General features: G+C 52.4%; 1 protein-coding gene across 5 annotated transcripts in view; it reads right to left on the bottom strand.

The window, feature by feature from the left end:
• The window catches only part of RAD18 (RAD18 E3 ubiquitin protein ligase), a 49,798-nt gene extending 43,637 nt beyond the window's left edge, over positions 1 to 6,161 (bottom strand). For 3 of the 5 annotated variants that reach the window (XM_064453407.1, XM_064453409.1, XM_064453408.1), the window contains exons 1-2: positions 5,789 to 6,161; positions 5,182 to 5,263 (exon numbers count right to left, since the gene is read on the bottom strand). In XM_064453407.1, the coding sequence (XP_064309477.1) occupies positions 5,182 to 5,263; positions 5,789 to 5,842 (136 nt within the window). In that variant the 5' untranslated portion in view covers positions 5,843 to 6,161. The remainder of the gene's footprint in view (positions 1 to 5,181; positions 5,264 to 5,788) is intronic. The other 2 variants (XM_064453405.1, XM_064453406.1) reach the window with 1 other exon arrangement.
• Between the last annotated feature and the right edge of the window lie 12,036 nt (positions 6,162 to 18,197).

The following is an 18,197-nucleotide window of genomic DNA, read 5'->3' as shown; positions in this document are numbered from 1 at the left end:
ATCACTTTCACCTTCCTGCATAGCCCCAAACTCTCTATCCCCACTTTTTCCCAGGTGTTTCTTCCCCTTTCCAAAACAATACCAACCTGTGATAGAAGGAAAAGGTTACAAAGGATAGGAAACAGCACTGGAACGCTGAGAGACGGCTTAAATGTTTGCCAGGAAAAGCAAGTCATACCATCCTCACGGGATGCTTTAATAGACTCTTTGGTGAAATATGGCATAAGCTTCATTTTGCTGCCACGAATTCCTGAAATTATTCTACTTTCTCTACTCATCTATGAGCTTGCACAACCGCTTCAAGATATAAAAAGTTTCATCTCCCTCCAGCAAAACATTCATTCACTAGATCATTACTGGCCAGAGTCTCCGCACTTAACACACTCAGCAACAGCCACCGAAGCAGATATATTTCAAAGACGCTCTGTGAAGGAGTCTGAAAAGCAGCAGGAGCATTAATGCACTAATTCCACACTTAAAACCGCAAATCCTTCTAAATACTCAAAAGTTACGTTACATAGGAAAATGTGACATGGGGGGAGGAATCCATAAAAAAAACCCCAAACATTTTAACTGGATGGGTATGAACCAGCTTACAGATCTAGCCTACCAACATCTGACAGCCAGTCACCTTCAGTAAGCACTGGGTCTGACCTACGCTTGCAGCCATCACTGCTCATACCCAGGGTAGCTGAAGCATGCTGGAGGATAATAAACAACATAAGCTCTTTGACTTACCATTTGTGCCTAGGGCTGGCCCTGGGCATGTGCAGAGAAGAAAACAGCTTCAGAATTCTCTGCCCCAGTCCCTCCTCTCCCACTCGCCTCCTCTCCTTCTGGAAGAAGTAGCCCCACCATGGCCCAGGTCTCAGCATGGGGTTACAAAATAAGTCTCTGTCTACTGTAGACATCACAGACATCAAGAATTGAATGGTGCCACAACGGTTCCATCTGCACCGACGGACCAAACCTACCTAAAAAGCTGCACCTACCAAACTAAATGTAAGACTCAGCCACAGCGCTGTATTTCAGTATACAGAAGAGAATCCCAAAGCATGAATTTAAACTGACAGTCATCACTGGATGCTTAATAACCACGACAGAGCAAAAGTATACAAGTCACTGCCAGCAAATAACAACCTCTATCCAGTTTAAACTGGAAGTAGCAAGGTTGTGAGAAGAAACCGAACAAGCCTGGCAAGAGCAAAGTCAGTAATGCCACAATTTACACACCACAGACCACCACAGGTGTTCTTTTAAGTGAGCAAGCAATTCTGAAACCTGCTTAGCTGGAAGCACAGTAGTAACTTCAATGCAGATTTAAAGAAAGGAAAATCCTGGATGACAAAATAAGAGCTCCCTCCAACAGCTATTTCCACTTCTATATGAGTGAGTCAAACAGGGCCAGGTTCCCCTGCCCACCTTCCCAGCGACGCCGGCCCCGGGCCAGGGCTGCACTCGCACTGAGCTCTGCCTCGATAAAGGCTCCAACTGCGGCACGCTGCTGGCTCACCGGGGCTGCCGGCGGCTCCCAGCACCGGCTCCATCCCTTGCTGGAGGGCAGCGCCCTGACGGCGGAGGCAGCAGAACACGGAGCTGAGACACCCTCAGCCGCCGCCAGGCTGCTCCCTCCCAGCCGCCCCGGTTCCTCAAGGGAGCAGCACCTCTAACACCCCGTGCCAGCGGTCGTGCCCGCCGGGCAACCGCCTCAGCGTGAAGTGGTGGTTGTCATTTGTCTCACAAACGGATGGAGTTCGTGAGAGTGAGGTGCAGGACACAGGTCTGAAAGGCAGGGCACAGCTTTGGGGGTCTGAAGAGGCCACCCGGGGCCAGGACAAAAGCTCAAATCCAACTGTCCCAGCCCACGCCACACTAATTAACCAGTCCTCCAAATCCAACCCTCTCCGACTGGAAGCATAAGAAATCTCAGGGCCTCAGTTCACCCTCCACCTGGGAGATGCCCATCTTACAGAAGATGCCCATCTTCAGATACTTTTATTATGTGAAAGAAATACAAACGGCACATCTGTTCTGTTGCTAAAGATACAATCTGAAGCACTGTGGAAGTTAAACAGCTACTGTCAAGAGTCCTACTGAATGCTACCAGTCACCCAGGAATGAGCAGGGCAGGAACACTAAGCGGCTATGGGTGCAAACAGATTACAGAGCCGGCCAGAAGCCCTGTAATGGATCATTAAGAGAAACAGAAAAAAATTCTACAAGCAAATGTATTTCATCTTCATCTGTTCACAAATAATCGCTCATTAATGGCAGAGGGCTTTTTTCCTCCAGTTGTACAATCTCAGTGGACTAAAGAGATTACGTAAAGACAACAGAGTTGAAAAATATTTCAAGAAATCTTTATCGAAAACTTAGGCTTGATGCAATTTGCAGGGGAAAATTAAATGTGTAATCTGTTAAAAAAAAGGGAGACGGATTCTTTTCAAAGTTAAGGGCCTCTGAACCCAGCTGTGTCACAAGCAGGCTGTAACACCAGCTACTCTAGAGAATTTCCAGTCCACCCCACCAGAAATATGCTGCTTTCAATGGTGATAGTTTTGCCAAGCTAAACTAAATTTCATTGCCAAACTACAATGTCCTCCTTCACATAAGGAAGAGGAAGTGCTATAGTTTCTGAACAAAACAATTAGAAGCATTTATTTTAACGTGAGAAAAGGCAATACATTCCCCCAAATCTGACTCTCAAACTGCTTCGCTACCACGTTCCAGCAGATATCAGCCTGAGGCAGACAGAGCAGCATGGAAAACTTTAGCTCATAACACTTAAAGCTGTCTGCCGTACAGCTCTGCATTTCGTTCCACCCTCAAGATATTCACAGAATCACAGAACAGTTTGGGTTGGAAGGGACCTGCAAGATCACGTAGTTCCAAACCCCTGCCATGGACAAGGGCACCTTCCACTAGACGAGGTTCTCAAAGCCCCGTCCAACCTGGTCCTCGACACAGCCAGGGATGGGGCACCCACAGCTTCTCTGGGCAACCCATGCCAGTGCCCCATCACCCTCAGAGTGAAGAATTGCTTCCTTACATCTAATCTAAACCTACCCTCTTTCAGTTTAAAGCCATCACCCCTTGCCCTGTCACTACATGCCCTTGTAAAAAGCCACTCTCCAGCTCTCTCGTAGGCCTCCTCCTGGTCCTGAAAGGCCACAAAAAGGTCTCCCCACAGCCTCCTCTTGTCCAGGCTGCACAACCCCCAACTCTCTCAGCCTGTCCTCAGAGCAGAGGTGCTCCAGCCCTCAGATCATCTTCGTGGCCTCCTGTGGACTTGCTCCAACAGGTCCTTGTCCTTCATACGTTGGGGGCTGCAGAGCTGAACGCAGCACTGCAGCTGGGGTCTCACCAGCACAGAGGAGAGGGGGAGAATCCCCTCCCTCACCCCACTGGCTGCACTGCTTTTGATGTGCCCCAGGATACGGTTGGTCTTCTGGCTGTGAGCACACATTGCCGAGCCATGCTGAGCTTCTCATCAACCAGCATACCTAAGTCCTTCCCTTCAAGGCTGCTCTCAATCCATTCCCCATCCAGCCTGTATTTGTGCTTATTTGTGTTATGAAAGATATTAAATGAACAACTGTAGGAATAGGTGGTGTTTAAATACATGACTCCAGATGGCACGTGTCCGTGCTGTCAGAAGGGTGCAGCTGTAATTGCACAAGCAAAGGTTGCAGGCTGCTTCACAGCTTTCATCCGCAAGAGACCCTCTGCAATACCTCACAGGAAAACATCCTTGCTGGCTAAGCCATGAGTAGTAGAGCTACAGGTTTGGTAAAGAAAATAAAGGATCAGTAATCTCTGCTCTACATGCCAGTAAATAATTAATGGTCAAATGATGACTTGTCTCTGAAATTCTAAAGGAGAAAATCTTTTACAAGGACTTTTTTCAATAGGTGTCTGTCACAGAGCAGGTGCAAGAGGATTTTGCCAGCCCATAAGGCCCACAAGGTCATTCTCCATCCTGTGTTTCCTGGGAAAGAGGTATGAAGACCAAACCATCCACTCAAAATTTCTGCCCCCCCTCCTTGGCCCCAGCCATCTGCCTTGATCTGTCAATTGAATGACAAGTCAGGCTTAAATGCAGTCACAGGACAAGACACACCCCCACCACTGCCACTCCTGTAATCCCTGGAATGTACAGGAAGGTACACTTCCATGAAATATGTTAATTCTAAATTCCACAAAGCCACAGAATAGAGGGAAGGACAATGTCACTGCCCCTTTATTGACTTGCCAGAAATGCCCCATTTACCTTGGCTCCTATTCCATGTCCCCAAGTGCCACGTCTACACGGTTTTCCAACACCCCCAGGGACGGTGACTCCCCCACCTCTCTGGGCAGCCTGAGCCAAGGCCTGACCGCTCTGGCGGAGAAGGTATTTTCCCTCACATCCAACCCAAACCTCCCCTGACGCAGCCTGAGGCCGTTCCCTCTCGTCCTGTCACTGGTGACTTGGGAGCAGAGACCGACCCCCCCTCACTCCAGCCCCTCTCAGGCAGCTGCAGAGAGCGAGAAGGGCTCCCCTCAGCCCCCCCCTTCTCCAGGCTAAACCCCCCCAGCCCCCTCAGCCGCCCCCCAGCACACTTGTGCTCCAGACCCTGCCCCAGCCCCGCTGCCCTTCTCTGGACACGCTCCAGCCCCTCAAGGCCCTTCTTGTCCCGAGGGGCCCAAACCTGAGCCCAGCATTCGAGGTGGGGCCTCCCCAGTGCCGAGCACAGGGGGCCCATCCCTGCCCGGCCCCTGCTGGCCACCCCAGTGCTGACACAAGCCCGGGGGCTGGTGGCCTCCTTGGCCACCCGGGCACTGCTGGCTCATGCCCAGCCGGCTGTCAGCCAGCACCCCCAGGGCCTTCTCCGCCGGGCACTTCCCAGCCCCTCTGCCCCAGGCCTGGGGCGCTGCCTGGGGCTGGTGTGACCCAAGGGCGGGACCCAGCACTTGGCCTTGTTAAGGCCATTAAGCAATCATCCATAAAATACAACATTAATCACAGGACAGGAGGCACAGATTTACAATGGAAAGGAAGTAACAGTTTTATGTTGACCTCTGGGAACTGACTCAGGACTCATGAAGTTAGTACCGGAGCCAGTAAGGCAGGACAAGTCCCACGAGAGCAATAAATTTACACGCAGCGAGAAGCAACCGTACTGCTTACGGCTTACTTACAGTTATGTGAACACTGTGGAATGATCATTGCAATGCTGAAGTAATCAAAGCATATCCCACACCGCAGCAAGTCATCCACTGCCTGCAACGGAAAGCCGAGGTGACCCAACAGCCGGCGGGGGCACACCGCGCCTGGGCGGCAGGCGGGCCAGCGCCCGCTTCCAGCCGCACGGCCCCTGCTGCGCGTTCCCGCACGGCGCGGGGCAGGGTGAACCGCCGGCACCGGGCGAGGGCCGGTTCAGCGTCCAGCCGTTACGGCCGGCAGGAGCGGCGGCACTGGTGGCAGGCTGCCCCACGGCTGGGCCGCGCTGAGCGGCGCCCTGCGCCAGGCCTGTGCTGAGCTGGGCTCAGCTGACGGGCCCGAGCTCGGCTCCTCCGGGCTGGGCCCTCACCCACCGCCGAGGAGAGCCGCGGAGGCCCTTCCCCGCCCTGCCTGCTGCCCGCTCCGTCTCCCTGCTGCCCTTCCTCCCTGCCCTGCCCTGCCCGCCCCCCTGCCGCGCACCTGGCCGGGCAGAGCGGGGTACGGTGCCGGCGCGGCCCCGCCTGAGGCCGGGCCGCCGCGCTGACACCCCCCGCCCTCCCGCCGCGCCGCACGCACCGTACGCACCGTCAGCGGGGCCAGGCTGGCCGGCCACGGCGGCTCGGACAGCGGCAGGGCCATGGCGGCTCGACCCTCACCCTCCCCGGCCCCGCCCGGCCGGCAGCGGGTCCAAATCCCCCGCGCTCAGCCCTGCGCGCCGCCACTGGGCCGCGCTTCCGGCGGCGCCGCGGCTGCCGGGAGCTGTAGTCCGGGAGTGGCGGCCGGGCGCCGGGCCCGCCTCCCCGCCGGGCGCGGGCGCGGGCGCGGGCACGGGGCGGGCGCGGGGAGCGGGCTGGGGCCGAGCCCGCAAGGGAGCGGGAGCAGGAGCGGGAACTGGCCGGGCCCAGGGCCGGGCCGCGGCGGAGCCCGCCGGCGCCTCAGCCCCGCCGCCCGCTTCCCAAAGCGCCCCGGCCCCTTTGGGCTCCTCCCGGCAGCCTCCAGCCCCGGCTGGGGGCGGCCGGCATCGCAGCGGCTCTGCGGGGCGGCCTGAGCCCGGAGGGAGGGAGGGAAAGGGAAAGGGAAGGAAGGAAAGAGGAGAAAGGAAAAGAGAAAGGGAAGGGGAAAGGAAAGGAACGAGACCAGTGTGTCGGCACGAGGCCTGGACAGGGCGTGAGGTGCAGGCGGGCTCACCCTCTTCTACAGCCCCTCTCCCCAGCTTCGGAGGGCTGTGCAGGGGAGCCGTGCCTCCCCGCACCCCCAGGCATGGCAGGAGCTCAATACGCAGCCTTTGAGGAGCCTTTCAAAGCTCTAAACCTCTCGTGTCACAGCTAGAATGTATGCCGTCTTCATTTTCTAATTACGTTTAATGAAACACCTACTTGGGAAACTTTAAAATCCTATGGATGACTATTAGGTGAGGTAATTTTTCAGCACTAAATGCATCATCTACCGCTTATTTTTAATACCAACCTCTCCACTTTTTCATGCACCTGTGGAAGTTACCCCGTAACACAGACACCCCCAAAGCAGCCGAAGTAATGGCGCTGATCTCCGCGTATTTGTCGTGTTCAGCGAGCACCCGTGGACAGCTGCTGGATGGAACACAATTCGCAACCACTGTGATCGGTTGTTTCCTCGGGTGGCAAAGGAGGTGTGTCACCGAGGGATCCCAAAGCTAGATGAGAGAGTCTTCGCCCAGATCTTCCAGGAGATGTTCGGTTAAAGAACATTTAAGATGCTGCGTCAGTGAGATTTGGAAAAACAATCCCCCGCCTACCTTCTCTCCTGCAATTAACCTACTCCACCACCTCCGAGTCAGTCCTGTCTTCCGTTTAGGTTTCTCGGTACCGGTGTACGTCAGCCCATTGCTATGGGAACGACCTTCTGCACAGACGTGCACAGGGCTGTGCGGGGTTGCCATGGGAATGGGCATCGCCGCCATCACCGCTGTCCTGGGCACGGCCGGACCGGGCTCTTTGATTTCCGCAGAGGGGACGTTGCAAAGCCCAGGCTAAAAATACACGGCCTCCCGGGTGAAAAACAAAAAAGTGGGAGGTAGCAGTTGGCTGAGCACTGCTGATGTCGTTCCAGAAGGTTTAATAATTGCCTGGGAGTTTGGGGGGAGCTTAGCACGGTGCCAAAGTCGAGTAGGATAAAAGCACAAAACGAATTGCGCTGCCCCGGTGCAGCTCAGCTCCAGCAGCCAGCCGCTCAGCGAGGCCTGCGCCGAGGCGATGCCGCCGCGCTCGCGCAGCGCCCGCGGCACGCGGTGCTCGCTGCAGGGGGGCGGCGTCCCGCCCTTCCCCGCTGCAGTACACGATGCGCTCCGCGCCGCGCACTGCTGAGCATCTGCCTGTTGATTCAATTTGTTGTAGCAGACGTCTTTACACACCCACAATGCATATATATTTTATATATTAGTCTGCAGAGCAATAATGCCTCACTTTGCTTCCTTCACTTCACAGGTTTGTTTTAAGCTGCTGGTGACTCAAATGTGCTGTTTTCTGAAAACCAAGCACACACATGCCGGATTTTTCCTATGAGTTTTTGTAGCAGTGTCATTTCCATGGGCTTACTCCTGATTTGTGCTAGTCTGATTTTTGATAAAATAAAGATAAAATAAAGTCAGGCTCCACAAACTGGCACTCAATAATTCTTATATACATATACACACATATATAGAAATGTAGATATATAAAAGGTACTCCGTGACCCACACGATAGAGGAGGTCAGAAGAAATTATCTCCGCTGGCCGTACGCATCATGAATTTCTGAATTGATATATTTTAATGGATCCGTTTACTGTCTGACACTTGCCAAAAGTGCTAGAATCTACAGAATAATTTCATTGCCATTTAAGTGCCCGTGCCTTTCACCTTAGGGAATCCATTTCTTCTGCTTTCTCTGAGAGGTGTGAAAAATTAATGTAACAATCTGTAATGGTTCTTTTTCAGTGTTCTGTTCTTTCTCGTCCCTCGCACACACTGCAGATCTCAGTCCAGGTTCACAAACCTTCTGACATGAGCTTGGCAATTAACTCATCCTCCCCAGGAACCGACGCAAGGGTTTCATTACTACAGCAACATGTTTATTTTTTTATTTCGTTAGACTGATGAACAGCAAGGGGCAATGAGTTTATGGACGAGCACCATCCACACAGTCTGCTACTGAATAAAAAGCAACTTAAACTATTTCCACGGGAAAAGTACGGTGTGAAAACAACTGGAAAACCTGTGCTTTCACCTAAATCCTGTACGACTCGGAAGTCAGAGAGCATCCGCCTTCTCAGGCAGCGTGGCCACGTCGCCCCTTGGCCTGCTGCGAGGGTGGGCTCGGGGCTGCGGGTCGCTCCGTCTCACGGGCAGCGTTTAGCGGAGCCATCCTGCAGAGCCGCTGCTTGGCGGTGCCTCTGCGCTGGGGCGTCCGCGGAGACAGGGCTGGAGCGGGGTGCCATTATCACCCAGGGGTCTCGCCCCGCAGTCGTCGTTTAGAAGCAGCAGAGGAGACCCCAGCGGGAGCTCGGTGCGGCGGAGCCCACCCAGCCTTGGCGGCCGAAAGAGCGCGCTCATTTGCGAGCAGCGTCCCCGCGGGGTGCAAGTCCTGCAGGCGGTCCCACGGCAGCTCTCCCGCCGCGGGGAGAAGCGCCGGGAAGCCTCTCACCCCGCTGCAGCCGTACCGGACTGCCGGGAGAATTTGGTCAGGCAAAATGCTCCCGCCAGCCTGGGTGGAGCCTGCTTGAGCCCGACGGGTCCCACGGAGCAGATTTAAACCCAGGGACTCCTGCAGAGTGAGGACAGTTCTCCTCCTCCGTAGGAATGCTTCCCGCTGTTTTATTGGCACTTTGGACCTTGGGGTAGCAGTATTGCACTGATTTATTTTCCTGAAGTTACAATTTGTTATTATACGCAGAACACTAAAACAGAGAACATACACCCTCCTCCCAACCCCCTGAAGTATTCATTAAAATTAAAATACCAGTAGGTACCAACCTGCATTCCTATAAGCCTATTACCCTGTTCTTTTAGCAGACAGAAACGTATGGAAAAGCTGAGCAGGATTAGCCTGACACAAACCAAATCTCCAAAAGCTACTTATTTTCATATGTACTGTTGAGACAAAGAAAGTATTTCAGTGGAGTTTTACATAGTTCCCAGCTGGTTGCGCACGACTTAATAATGTGAAAACTGCTTGTTCCCAAATGGTGCTCCAGCTTCGGCGCTGCTTACAGAACTGCTGCTTTGTTCCGTGCTCTGACAGACAAATGGCTCATCTTCAGCTGCCCCTAGCAGGTTGCTCTTGAAACGAAATACTCCACTATGAGCTGCCCTCTCATATGTGCATGTCACCGGACATACACTGTGATAGAAACACAAATGCTCCATGGAAACAAGCCTCTGGGACATGAGCATGTAGCTTGGATGAAAATCTGCAGAAGAACATGCTGTACTTCAGAAAGAAAACTCGAAACCCAAACCATAGAACATTTGTAATTGATTGTTTCTAAATATTTTCAGAGATTCCTTAACATTTAAAGCAGTGGAAAGTTTCTCATCATGTCATTCCCAGCTAAAGAGAAGAGCCTAAATACCGTGAGTAAGATTGTTCAAAACCATTTAACGTTGACCTAACTCTGCCCTTACGTTAAAGTCAGCAGTAATTTATTGATTTCTACATGACTAAATTTAGTCCGACGTTGAGAATTTTAGAACAAAAAAATCCCACCATGAAGTACTAACTCTTGAGATGGGACTATGCAAAGTCCCTGTCAAAGCAATCCTTTCAACAGCAGCCTGCGTTAAATATTCACCAAGCCAACCAAAACAGCAGCATTTCACATCTAACAGCTGCCAGTGCAGATAGCCTGAGCCGCCCATCAGACCGGCGCAAGTTAACCAAGACAAGGGTTGGCCCAGAAATACAGCTAAGACCCAGCACTCGTCCGAAGAGCTTTTCTCGCTCTTTCCTGGACCGCACCGAGTGCGCAGCATTGATCAAAAGCCTGCAGCAACACGGCAAAGACGTAGCACGCAACAGCCTCTGCGTAAGTGATGGGTGTGCGAGGAGGCTTAGCGCCGCAGCGGGAGCGTACCGGTTGGTGTCAAGAGTTACTTACGTGACAGCTAGCACATCAGCTGCCATCATCGTTTCGTAATAAGTACTTTTAGCTAAAAAACAATATCAGTAATATTGATTACTGAACGTATCTGTAATTTATACTTTGTCCTATTCCTACTTGCAAAGTTTTGTAAGCAGTCGAGATTATGAGCTACAAATATATACACGTATTTTAATCAATACATACAACCTTTGTCACTAGGCAAGTTACAAGGGTTCAAATACAGGAACTTCAAATGGAGTCATTGCTGGACGTAGAAAGGTGTATTTTCAATGTCCAGTAAGACGTTTCTACCCTAGCTTTATGCTACAAGTGAAGCGTAATCCAGCCATGACATGTATTGCGTCAGTAACTGGAAGCACTACACACTATTTTGTTTGTCAGGAATCTGTTTGCAGCCTGTTTGCCTCTAAATCAGACCTTTCAGGATGACTGCAGCGAAAGAAGTCACACCATTTCCCCCTCCTCCGTGAAATGCTCCGTGCAGCCTTTTGGAGCAAGAAGACAAGAGAGCCTGTCCAGGTGGGGTTCGGGTGGGGAGCGGGGTCCCTCCCTCTGGACCGAGGCCAGGCTGAGGAGCCGCAGGAAAGCTCCCAGGAGCAAGCTCAGGGTGAGCCCAGCACGAGAGAGTCACTGCTCATCTTCCCATCGCTGCTAGGGTTTGGGGAGCACGTGTCTATTCACACCGCAGTGTCAGCACCAGGAGGAGCTCGCAGAGTAACTGGCCGAGCGCGGCAGTGGCGTTTCAGACCCCCTCCTTCTGAAGCACACTCCCAGTGCTTCTTAAAAGGTCTGCTGTTAGAGTTTTATATGGAAAGAAGTGCATAAAGCTGGGGTCACAAGTCTCTAGAGTGTACTCAGTTTGGCTGCCTTAATCTTCTAATAATAGTCACTATTACCCAGATTGTCATTTAAGAACTCCTACTGACTGTTAGAAGAAAATGCAGACAGATCTCTCGGGCATGAAGCTGGGGAGTCTAAATAGGACATATAATTTACTTTTCAGTAAAGCTCACTCTGGAAGTACGGTGTCGTTTCACAAAGGTAAATCTCCCTCCTTTCACATACCGCAGTAGGGTACTCGGCGTTGGAACTGGCCTGGGATGGGCCAAGAACAGAGCTCCCACAGCGCGGCGCTGCTCGCGCCTTCCTTTGCACCTCCCTGAGGGGTACAAACACTTTTCCGTGACCTACCCAGGGTCTGGTGCAGACCACAGCGCGTTAACGCCTTGCAAGACCAGGATGTAAATATTCGAAATACTGTGCTAGTATCGATGTATTTATCCTCGTAATATTCCTACAACAGAGACGGCATTTTCCGTTTTCACAGGCAGGAAAACTGGGACATTCCGATGCTCACTGTCAGCATCTAATTCCTAGCAAATGTCTAGTACTTGTGCCAAATTTCTCTTTTCTGAGACACAAAGAGCTGTCAGAAGCAGGAAATTTTAACCTTTATCCCCTTCTTACTTCAAGGCACAGCCTGAAATGGTTCATTAAAAATAATAGCATTAGTCTAACAAGATTATGGAGAACTGTTTTCTCGCACATCCCGTTCAGAGACGGGAGGCACTGAAGAAATTTAACATTTCCGCTTCAGGGATTTTTCACGGCAATGAGACGACACGGTTTTAGTACCCGGACCAGGCGCCGTCGGCCAGCCAGCACCGCCAAGCGCCGCGCGGCCGCTAGCGGCTCGCGGGACCAGCGAGCAGAACACACGTGAAACGGGCCGGGCTGCGCGGGCGGGCACTAGGCAGCGCCCGGCCCCCCAGCGCCGCTGAGAAGGGCTCGCTGTCCGGCGAGCGCCCTGTCACTGTGGGGTGTTTCACCTGAGAACAGCGTGGAATAAAGCGTGCCTACGTTGGTATGAAAGACCCTGCTCGAGCTTTTTAATTTAAAGAAAGCAAAGGCCAAAAAAAAAAAAAAAAAAAGTAAGAAATAATAAATAGCAAATCCGGAGATGGATGTGCATTACCGTGAATGTGAGGTGCGTTGTCCTTGGCAGACAGAAAATGAGCTCGTGTGGTGCTTTTCGCCTGGGAAAGGACACCGGTTTGTAGCAGGACGGTGGCACGAGCCGCCAAACCTGGGCCCGAGCGGCGCGGGGGAGTCAGACCTGTGGCGGTGGAAGTTCGTCGCCGAGGAGTCGGTTGTGCTGGGGAGGAGAGAGCCAGGAACATTTTCCATTAACAGCATTTCTGGCAGCCCAGCAAAGGGCAAGGGAGTGAAGCGCGTGGAACACAGAAAGGCCTCCAGCTCTGCAGGCATTCCTCACATGTGGACCTCCTGTTTTTTAAACAAGCAGTATATGGAACGCCTCCTGAAATTAATAGATTTGTAATGAGATAATATATTAGACCAAAAATTACAAGCCTTTTCACTAAATGATTACAGCCTCTCACCATTGATTAAACAGTTTCGTTCGTCCTATACCGCCCGCTTGGCAAAGGGGCTATTGACCAAACGAGCTATTTAGCGTGGCAGAGACAGAGAAGGGGCTGTTCTGCTGGGTAAGCTAATGCTGCCGTCTGCTCCTGTCATCGATCTGATGTCCTCTAAATGCCGTAATTCAGCTTTGAAGTAATGGGGCAGAATGGAAAGTTAAACTTTGTGAGTGCTACTTATTTGTTGCCTTGCAGTGGCTGTCAGGAAATATTTCTGTCCGATGTTGTTGATGCTGTTTGGTTCAGTGTACTAACCTGACCAAAAATCACCGTGTTCTGCACGCTTCACCCTCAGAGAGCTGCACAAGCAGAGCCCTGACACCGGGGCGTTTTATTCCGTGTTCCCATCATTTCCTGGGAGAGCCGTGAGCTGGGCAAGTTGGAGCATCGCAAGCAAACAATCACCAGGTAGCAACGATCCACGCCGCTTTGTCTGACGCGCACAGCGCCGGGGGCACGCTGCACCAGGCGCTTTATAACGGAGATGGCATCGCATGGCAAGATGTTTTATGGCTGCTTTTACAAAATCCAATTTAAACTGCAATTCATCTTTAGCGTCAGTTTACAATCAACGGTTGGCATTTCCAGCTGACACCAGGGCCCTATAAGACATTCTCGCGCTTTACAGCCTCCCCCCCTTCCCCAGGGCTCCTGTGCTGCCCTTGACGGCCACGACCCCGCTCTGCGGCGCGAGCTGCGGGCGGTGCCGCGGCCGATGCGCCGGTGCCGCAGCACGTCCTGGCCCTCCCGGCGCTGGCAGCGCGGGGCGTCCTGCGCGTCCACTGGCCCGGCTCCGTCTGCCGACGCCGGGACCGTCTCCTTCCCGCCGCCGTTTGAACGCGCTCGAGACCCGGCCCGAAGCGCGCGCCCGGGCAGCTGCCGCTGGAGCATCGCGGCTGTTCGCTGCTGCTCGGCTCCTTCCTTGGCAGAGCGCGGTGCTGGCTCCGTTCAGCGCTGGCTCTCTGCAGAGTTTGGGTCTGTTCCCAGCTCTAAAGCCCACTCATTCGACGTCAGACAAGGACCACCCCTGTGCCTTGGTTTCCCTATCTGTTAGGCTGATCAGGGGCTTCACATGACTGCTGTAAAGCTTTTAACACCTACAGCTGTGAATGTGAATGCCTGCTTTAGTGTTTACAATTTATATTGCCATTTTTGCCGTGCCTGAACACGCTACCAGAACAAAACCGTTGCATTATACAACATTTCATACACTGCCCTCCCAGGAAAAGTTCTCCTGATGGGTATTTTTCAGTTTCAAAAGGAATAACATTTGTTGTACTGCTGTAACGTTGCTTTAAGAGGTCAAAAATATGATCTTCAAAGTCGAGGAAAGGAGCAAGTTATATATTCGGATTACGATCCATACCATAGGCCACTTACACCGAATCCCTTCTCTGCGTGGGACACAAAAGCCCCAAATCTAGGAAAGCTCTTTTTAATGATACCTTACCTTAGCGTTGCAGGACAAACAAGCAAATTAAATCATACTGCAGCGATAACTCACCTCTTTCCAGCCCACACCGAGCAGGAGCGGGCAGCGTGGTCAGGCTGACCTCACTGCTCGCTTGGGACCTTGGGGAGGGAGCAGCCGTCTGCGACGGGGCTTGGAAAGGTCAGGAGCGCAGCAATCCGCGCGCCTCCCTCTCGGTTCCACAGCAGGTTTTCCCTGAGCCGCAGCGGGGAACAGATCTGTCCCCGGGGGAGCTCAGCCGGGTTTCTCGGCTGCTGTAAATACCAACAGGACCCTTTCTTGAGTAAACGTGCTGGTGAGGACGTCCTTCAGACACACGGGAGAAGTGCGTGTGATGGTTTAAATGTATTTGGGGGAGCAAGACGAAGGCGTGAAAGCCGTGGGGGTGGCAGCCTGAGCTCGCTGTGAGCTGCTGCAGCAGCAGGACGCCCCCCTCTCGGCATCGCTGCCGCTGGGCTGCCGTCGCCCCTGCCCGCCCCGCTCTGCCCTCGGCACAGCCATCGGGCACCGCGCGGCCGCCGCTGCCCGCCGGCTCCCCTGCCATGGCCCTGCCATCACAAGCGGCAGCAGCTGTCCCCGCTCACCGTCCCCGCTCCCCCCTCCCTGCCCGTCCAGCAGTCCCGCTGGCTCTCCTCTTCTGTCTCAGCAGCTCCTCAACCCCTGCCAGAGCTGCCATTACACGAACAAGGACCCTCAGGCTTGGTCCTCCTCCTCCTCCTCCTCGAGCTGGGTGAGCACATTCTGGTAAAACCTCCCTGACCTTCATCAGGCCAGGCATCCATTACCAAGTGGGACTTAAATGCACTGCTAATGAGGCTCCGGTGTTTGCAGCCTGCTCCTACCTTTGCGTTGATGAAACAGGGAAGCCTGGAGCTGTCAAACAGCAAAACGAGGAGTTCTTCAAAGAGCCATTACTAAAATAGATGTCAGCAGCCATGAACTAAGCTTTCATGAGACAAAGAGTACCTTCCCCTCAAAGCCTGGGCTTAACTTTTATGTCTTAATCAATCACTGGAATTAGACGCGTTGTGCCCTCAGGGAAGACGCACACGCACCCCGCGGCGGGGTGGGGGGGGGACACGGGAGCAGCACCCCGCTCTGGAAGGCTCTGCTCCAGCCCCCTCGGCTTGGAGAGACGTCCCTGGGGTTGGCGGTGGGGCTGAGCGAGCCCGAGGCCTGAGCTCTGCCCCCGGCTGCTATTGCAGTTTCACAGGGGCAGAGTGTCGGAGTGTCGGTGGGGGGGGGCTGGGTCAGCCCCGCACCGTCTGTTATTTTTTTGAACATGTATAAGTCACTGTGAGATTCAAAGACAACAGAGGCTGATGCAGAGGTGCTATTTTTTCCTTCATGCCATTAGTTGTTGGCTAAAAGACCCCAGATTAACGACAGTCCCACCACCCCACTACCATTTCCTTGGCGAGCAAAGCGCAGCAGCGCAGCCAGCGATACCGAGAGCTTCGGTCGCTGCCTTCCAAGCACAAGAGACAACCGGGAAATGCTAATACCCTTTCATTAGTCAAAATATTCGCAGTCCATGTGCTGAAACGCATTTACCAGCCCCGGCGGAGGTTATGCTGGCAGGTAACACCGCACCGAGCTGCAGTCAGCTCCCTTCTGCTGCTGTTTATCTGTGCCACAGGCCCACGAGTATCTGGTCATTTCATGCAGAAATGCCCTGAAAGCACAAACAAAATCCTTTCTTTTTTTTTTTTTTTTTTTTTTTTGAGTCTACTTCAATGTTTTTAGGCCAATGTAAATCGGTGGGAAAAAAAATAATCTTACAGCTTTACAGAGCAGCATGGAAACTTCCATGAAAAGCTGTTAGAGTTGGTGGCTGAAGGAGCCAGAAATAATATTTAAACTTTCTCGTGAACTGTTTTGAGACAAACACGGTGAGTAAAATCACTCTGGGCGTTTCACAATAAACCGATGCTGATCGAGTCGGACCTGACCTAAGGGCAGCATGAAATGCCAGTGACTGCTTGACGGGCAGCTCGGGGAGAGGAGGCAGCAGACGAACCCGTCGCAGCCCTGACTCAAGACAGGGGCACAAATTCATATAATACGCCGTCGATGAATTAGCCTTTGCTGATTTTGGTCTTCTGCCACTGCAGATGCTTGTTGACGTTAGAGCGCCGTTGTTCTAGCGCATGCAGATACCTCCCATTTGGACACTGATGCTGAGCCAATAAATGTTATGGAAGTCATGAGTAATCTCACTAGCGCTGAGTTATTCCAATATAAAAACTACCAAACCGATAAGCTGTGCACAGTTAGATGCATTAGTTGGTCTGTAATATTTTCCATTCTATTTGATCATCTCCAACAGCTTATTCCTCAGCCAGCTTTTTGGTTTAGAGTCTCTGTTTGGCTGCTTGGTTCTCAGCCCGGGTGCAATTCCTTCCCGCCCCCACCCGAACAAAATTAATTCAGCTACTTCTAGAAAAGCAAGGATGCTGCGTGCTTTTCAGAAATGGTACCAGCAAAAGAGACCCCACGATTAGCATCCAAGCACCAGGAGAGGCAGCGCTAAGACCCTTTGTTTCTCAGACTGAGATTACTTTACTTTCCAGGGCTAAATTTCTTCCAGCCACGTCCTATGCAGTTGGGCCACGTCTCTGGGTGTGCACAGCGTGCCGCGCTCTCTATTCACCCCCCGCGAGAGCCGTAATTAAGGTAACAGACAGCAGCTATCAAATAGGAAACAACATTTTGCATTCCCGTGCAGAGGAAAAATGGGTAAAATAGGTGAAATACGAAGGCAAAAATGTCAATACATTAAGTGTTTCTCAAGTGGCATTGCAGCTCTCCTGCACAGATTTAGCCTTTTTCAGCTGAAGCTTTAGGGAGCAGAGTTTGGATACAAATTGCTCCTAGCCCCTCGTGCCATACATCTGCTGATCTGCCACTGAAGCGCTCATCACTAGGACTTTTTTATTTGGCTAAAGCTTATGTTTGGTTTATTCCGCTGCTGTATGTATCGTTGCACTGACACCCTCCCCTGTGCCTGCATATTGAGCAGCTCCCAGCCTTCGCAGAGCTGGGCTAGCACAGCTCCCTCTGCTCCCTCCAGTGCGTGGGGGGGCTGCAACCCAGCCCGGGGCAGGCGGCAAACGCAGCGGCGCGTTATGCTGTGGCTGCGAGGGGAGAACTGTGCCCAGGGGTCAGATTTACTGGAGATCCTGTAAATCCCTAAGGTAAGAACCATGGGAATCAATCTCCACCGTGCAGCTATATTTGAAATACTTATAGCAACCACAAAAACATCCCCTCTGCCTTGGAAACACGGCAAGTCTTGTATCAGAGCAGGGCAGGATTTCATGTAGCTCAGTCTTACAGTAGCCAAAATAAGGTGTTCTGGAGGAAGACAAGATAAAGTCTCAAATGCTGTATTGGGTGGACTTACCAGAGGGGAAGAGAGTATTCCTTCCTGCACTTAACCTCAGCAAGAGCCAGGATTTCTGCTCCATGAAGGTGCCGGCCAGGACGGGCTGTGTGTAATTGTGCGTGGACCTGAAGGGGGAAGGCAAAGGGCTGCAGCGCTCACGCCCAGGGATGGATGTGCAGCAGCATCACCAGCACCTCCTTAGAAAGAGGTCATCTAGGAAGAAAGAACAATTTGGAGAACTGAAAATGCACTCGAGTAGCACGCACTCGTTTTAATTTCACTGACTTGCTGAGGGTCGTGACTTGCGTGTCTGTTCCTGGTCTCCTTCGGTGCCCAACGGGCCAAGCAGTCCACTTTCCAATGCAATTAGAAAACTTCAAGAGTTAACAAGTTCTTTTGCCATTTCCCCACATAAGCCAGAAATCTCTTGATCCTCATCAAGAGATCTTCATCTTAACAGTAAACCCCTTGGTTTGGGAATGTAGTGCAGCAAACTGGTCATCTTTTTTTGGTTCCTACGAGATTTAGCTTGTAATCTTCCAGGGCAGCATTCTCTCTAGCTCCAGCCCTGCTC

Source organism: Phalacrocorax carbo, chromosome 6 (genome assembly GCF_963921805.1).
Source record: "Phalacrocorax carbo chromosome 6, bPhaCar2.1, whole genome shotgun sequence".
NCBI lineage: Eukaryota > Metazoa > Chordata > Aves > Suliformes > Phalacrocoracidae > Phalacrocorax > Phalacrocorax carbo.
The sequence above is the reverse complement of the archived record's forward strand: the minus strand, read 5'-3'. Positions and strand labels throughout refer to the sequence as shown.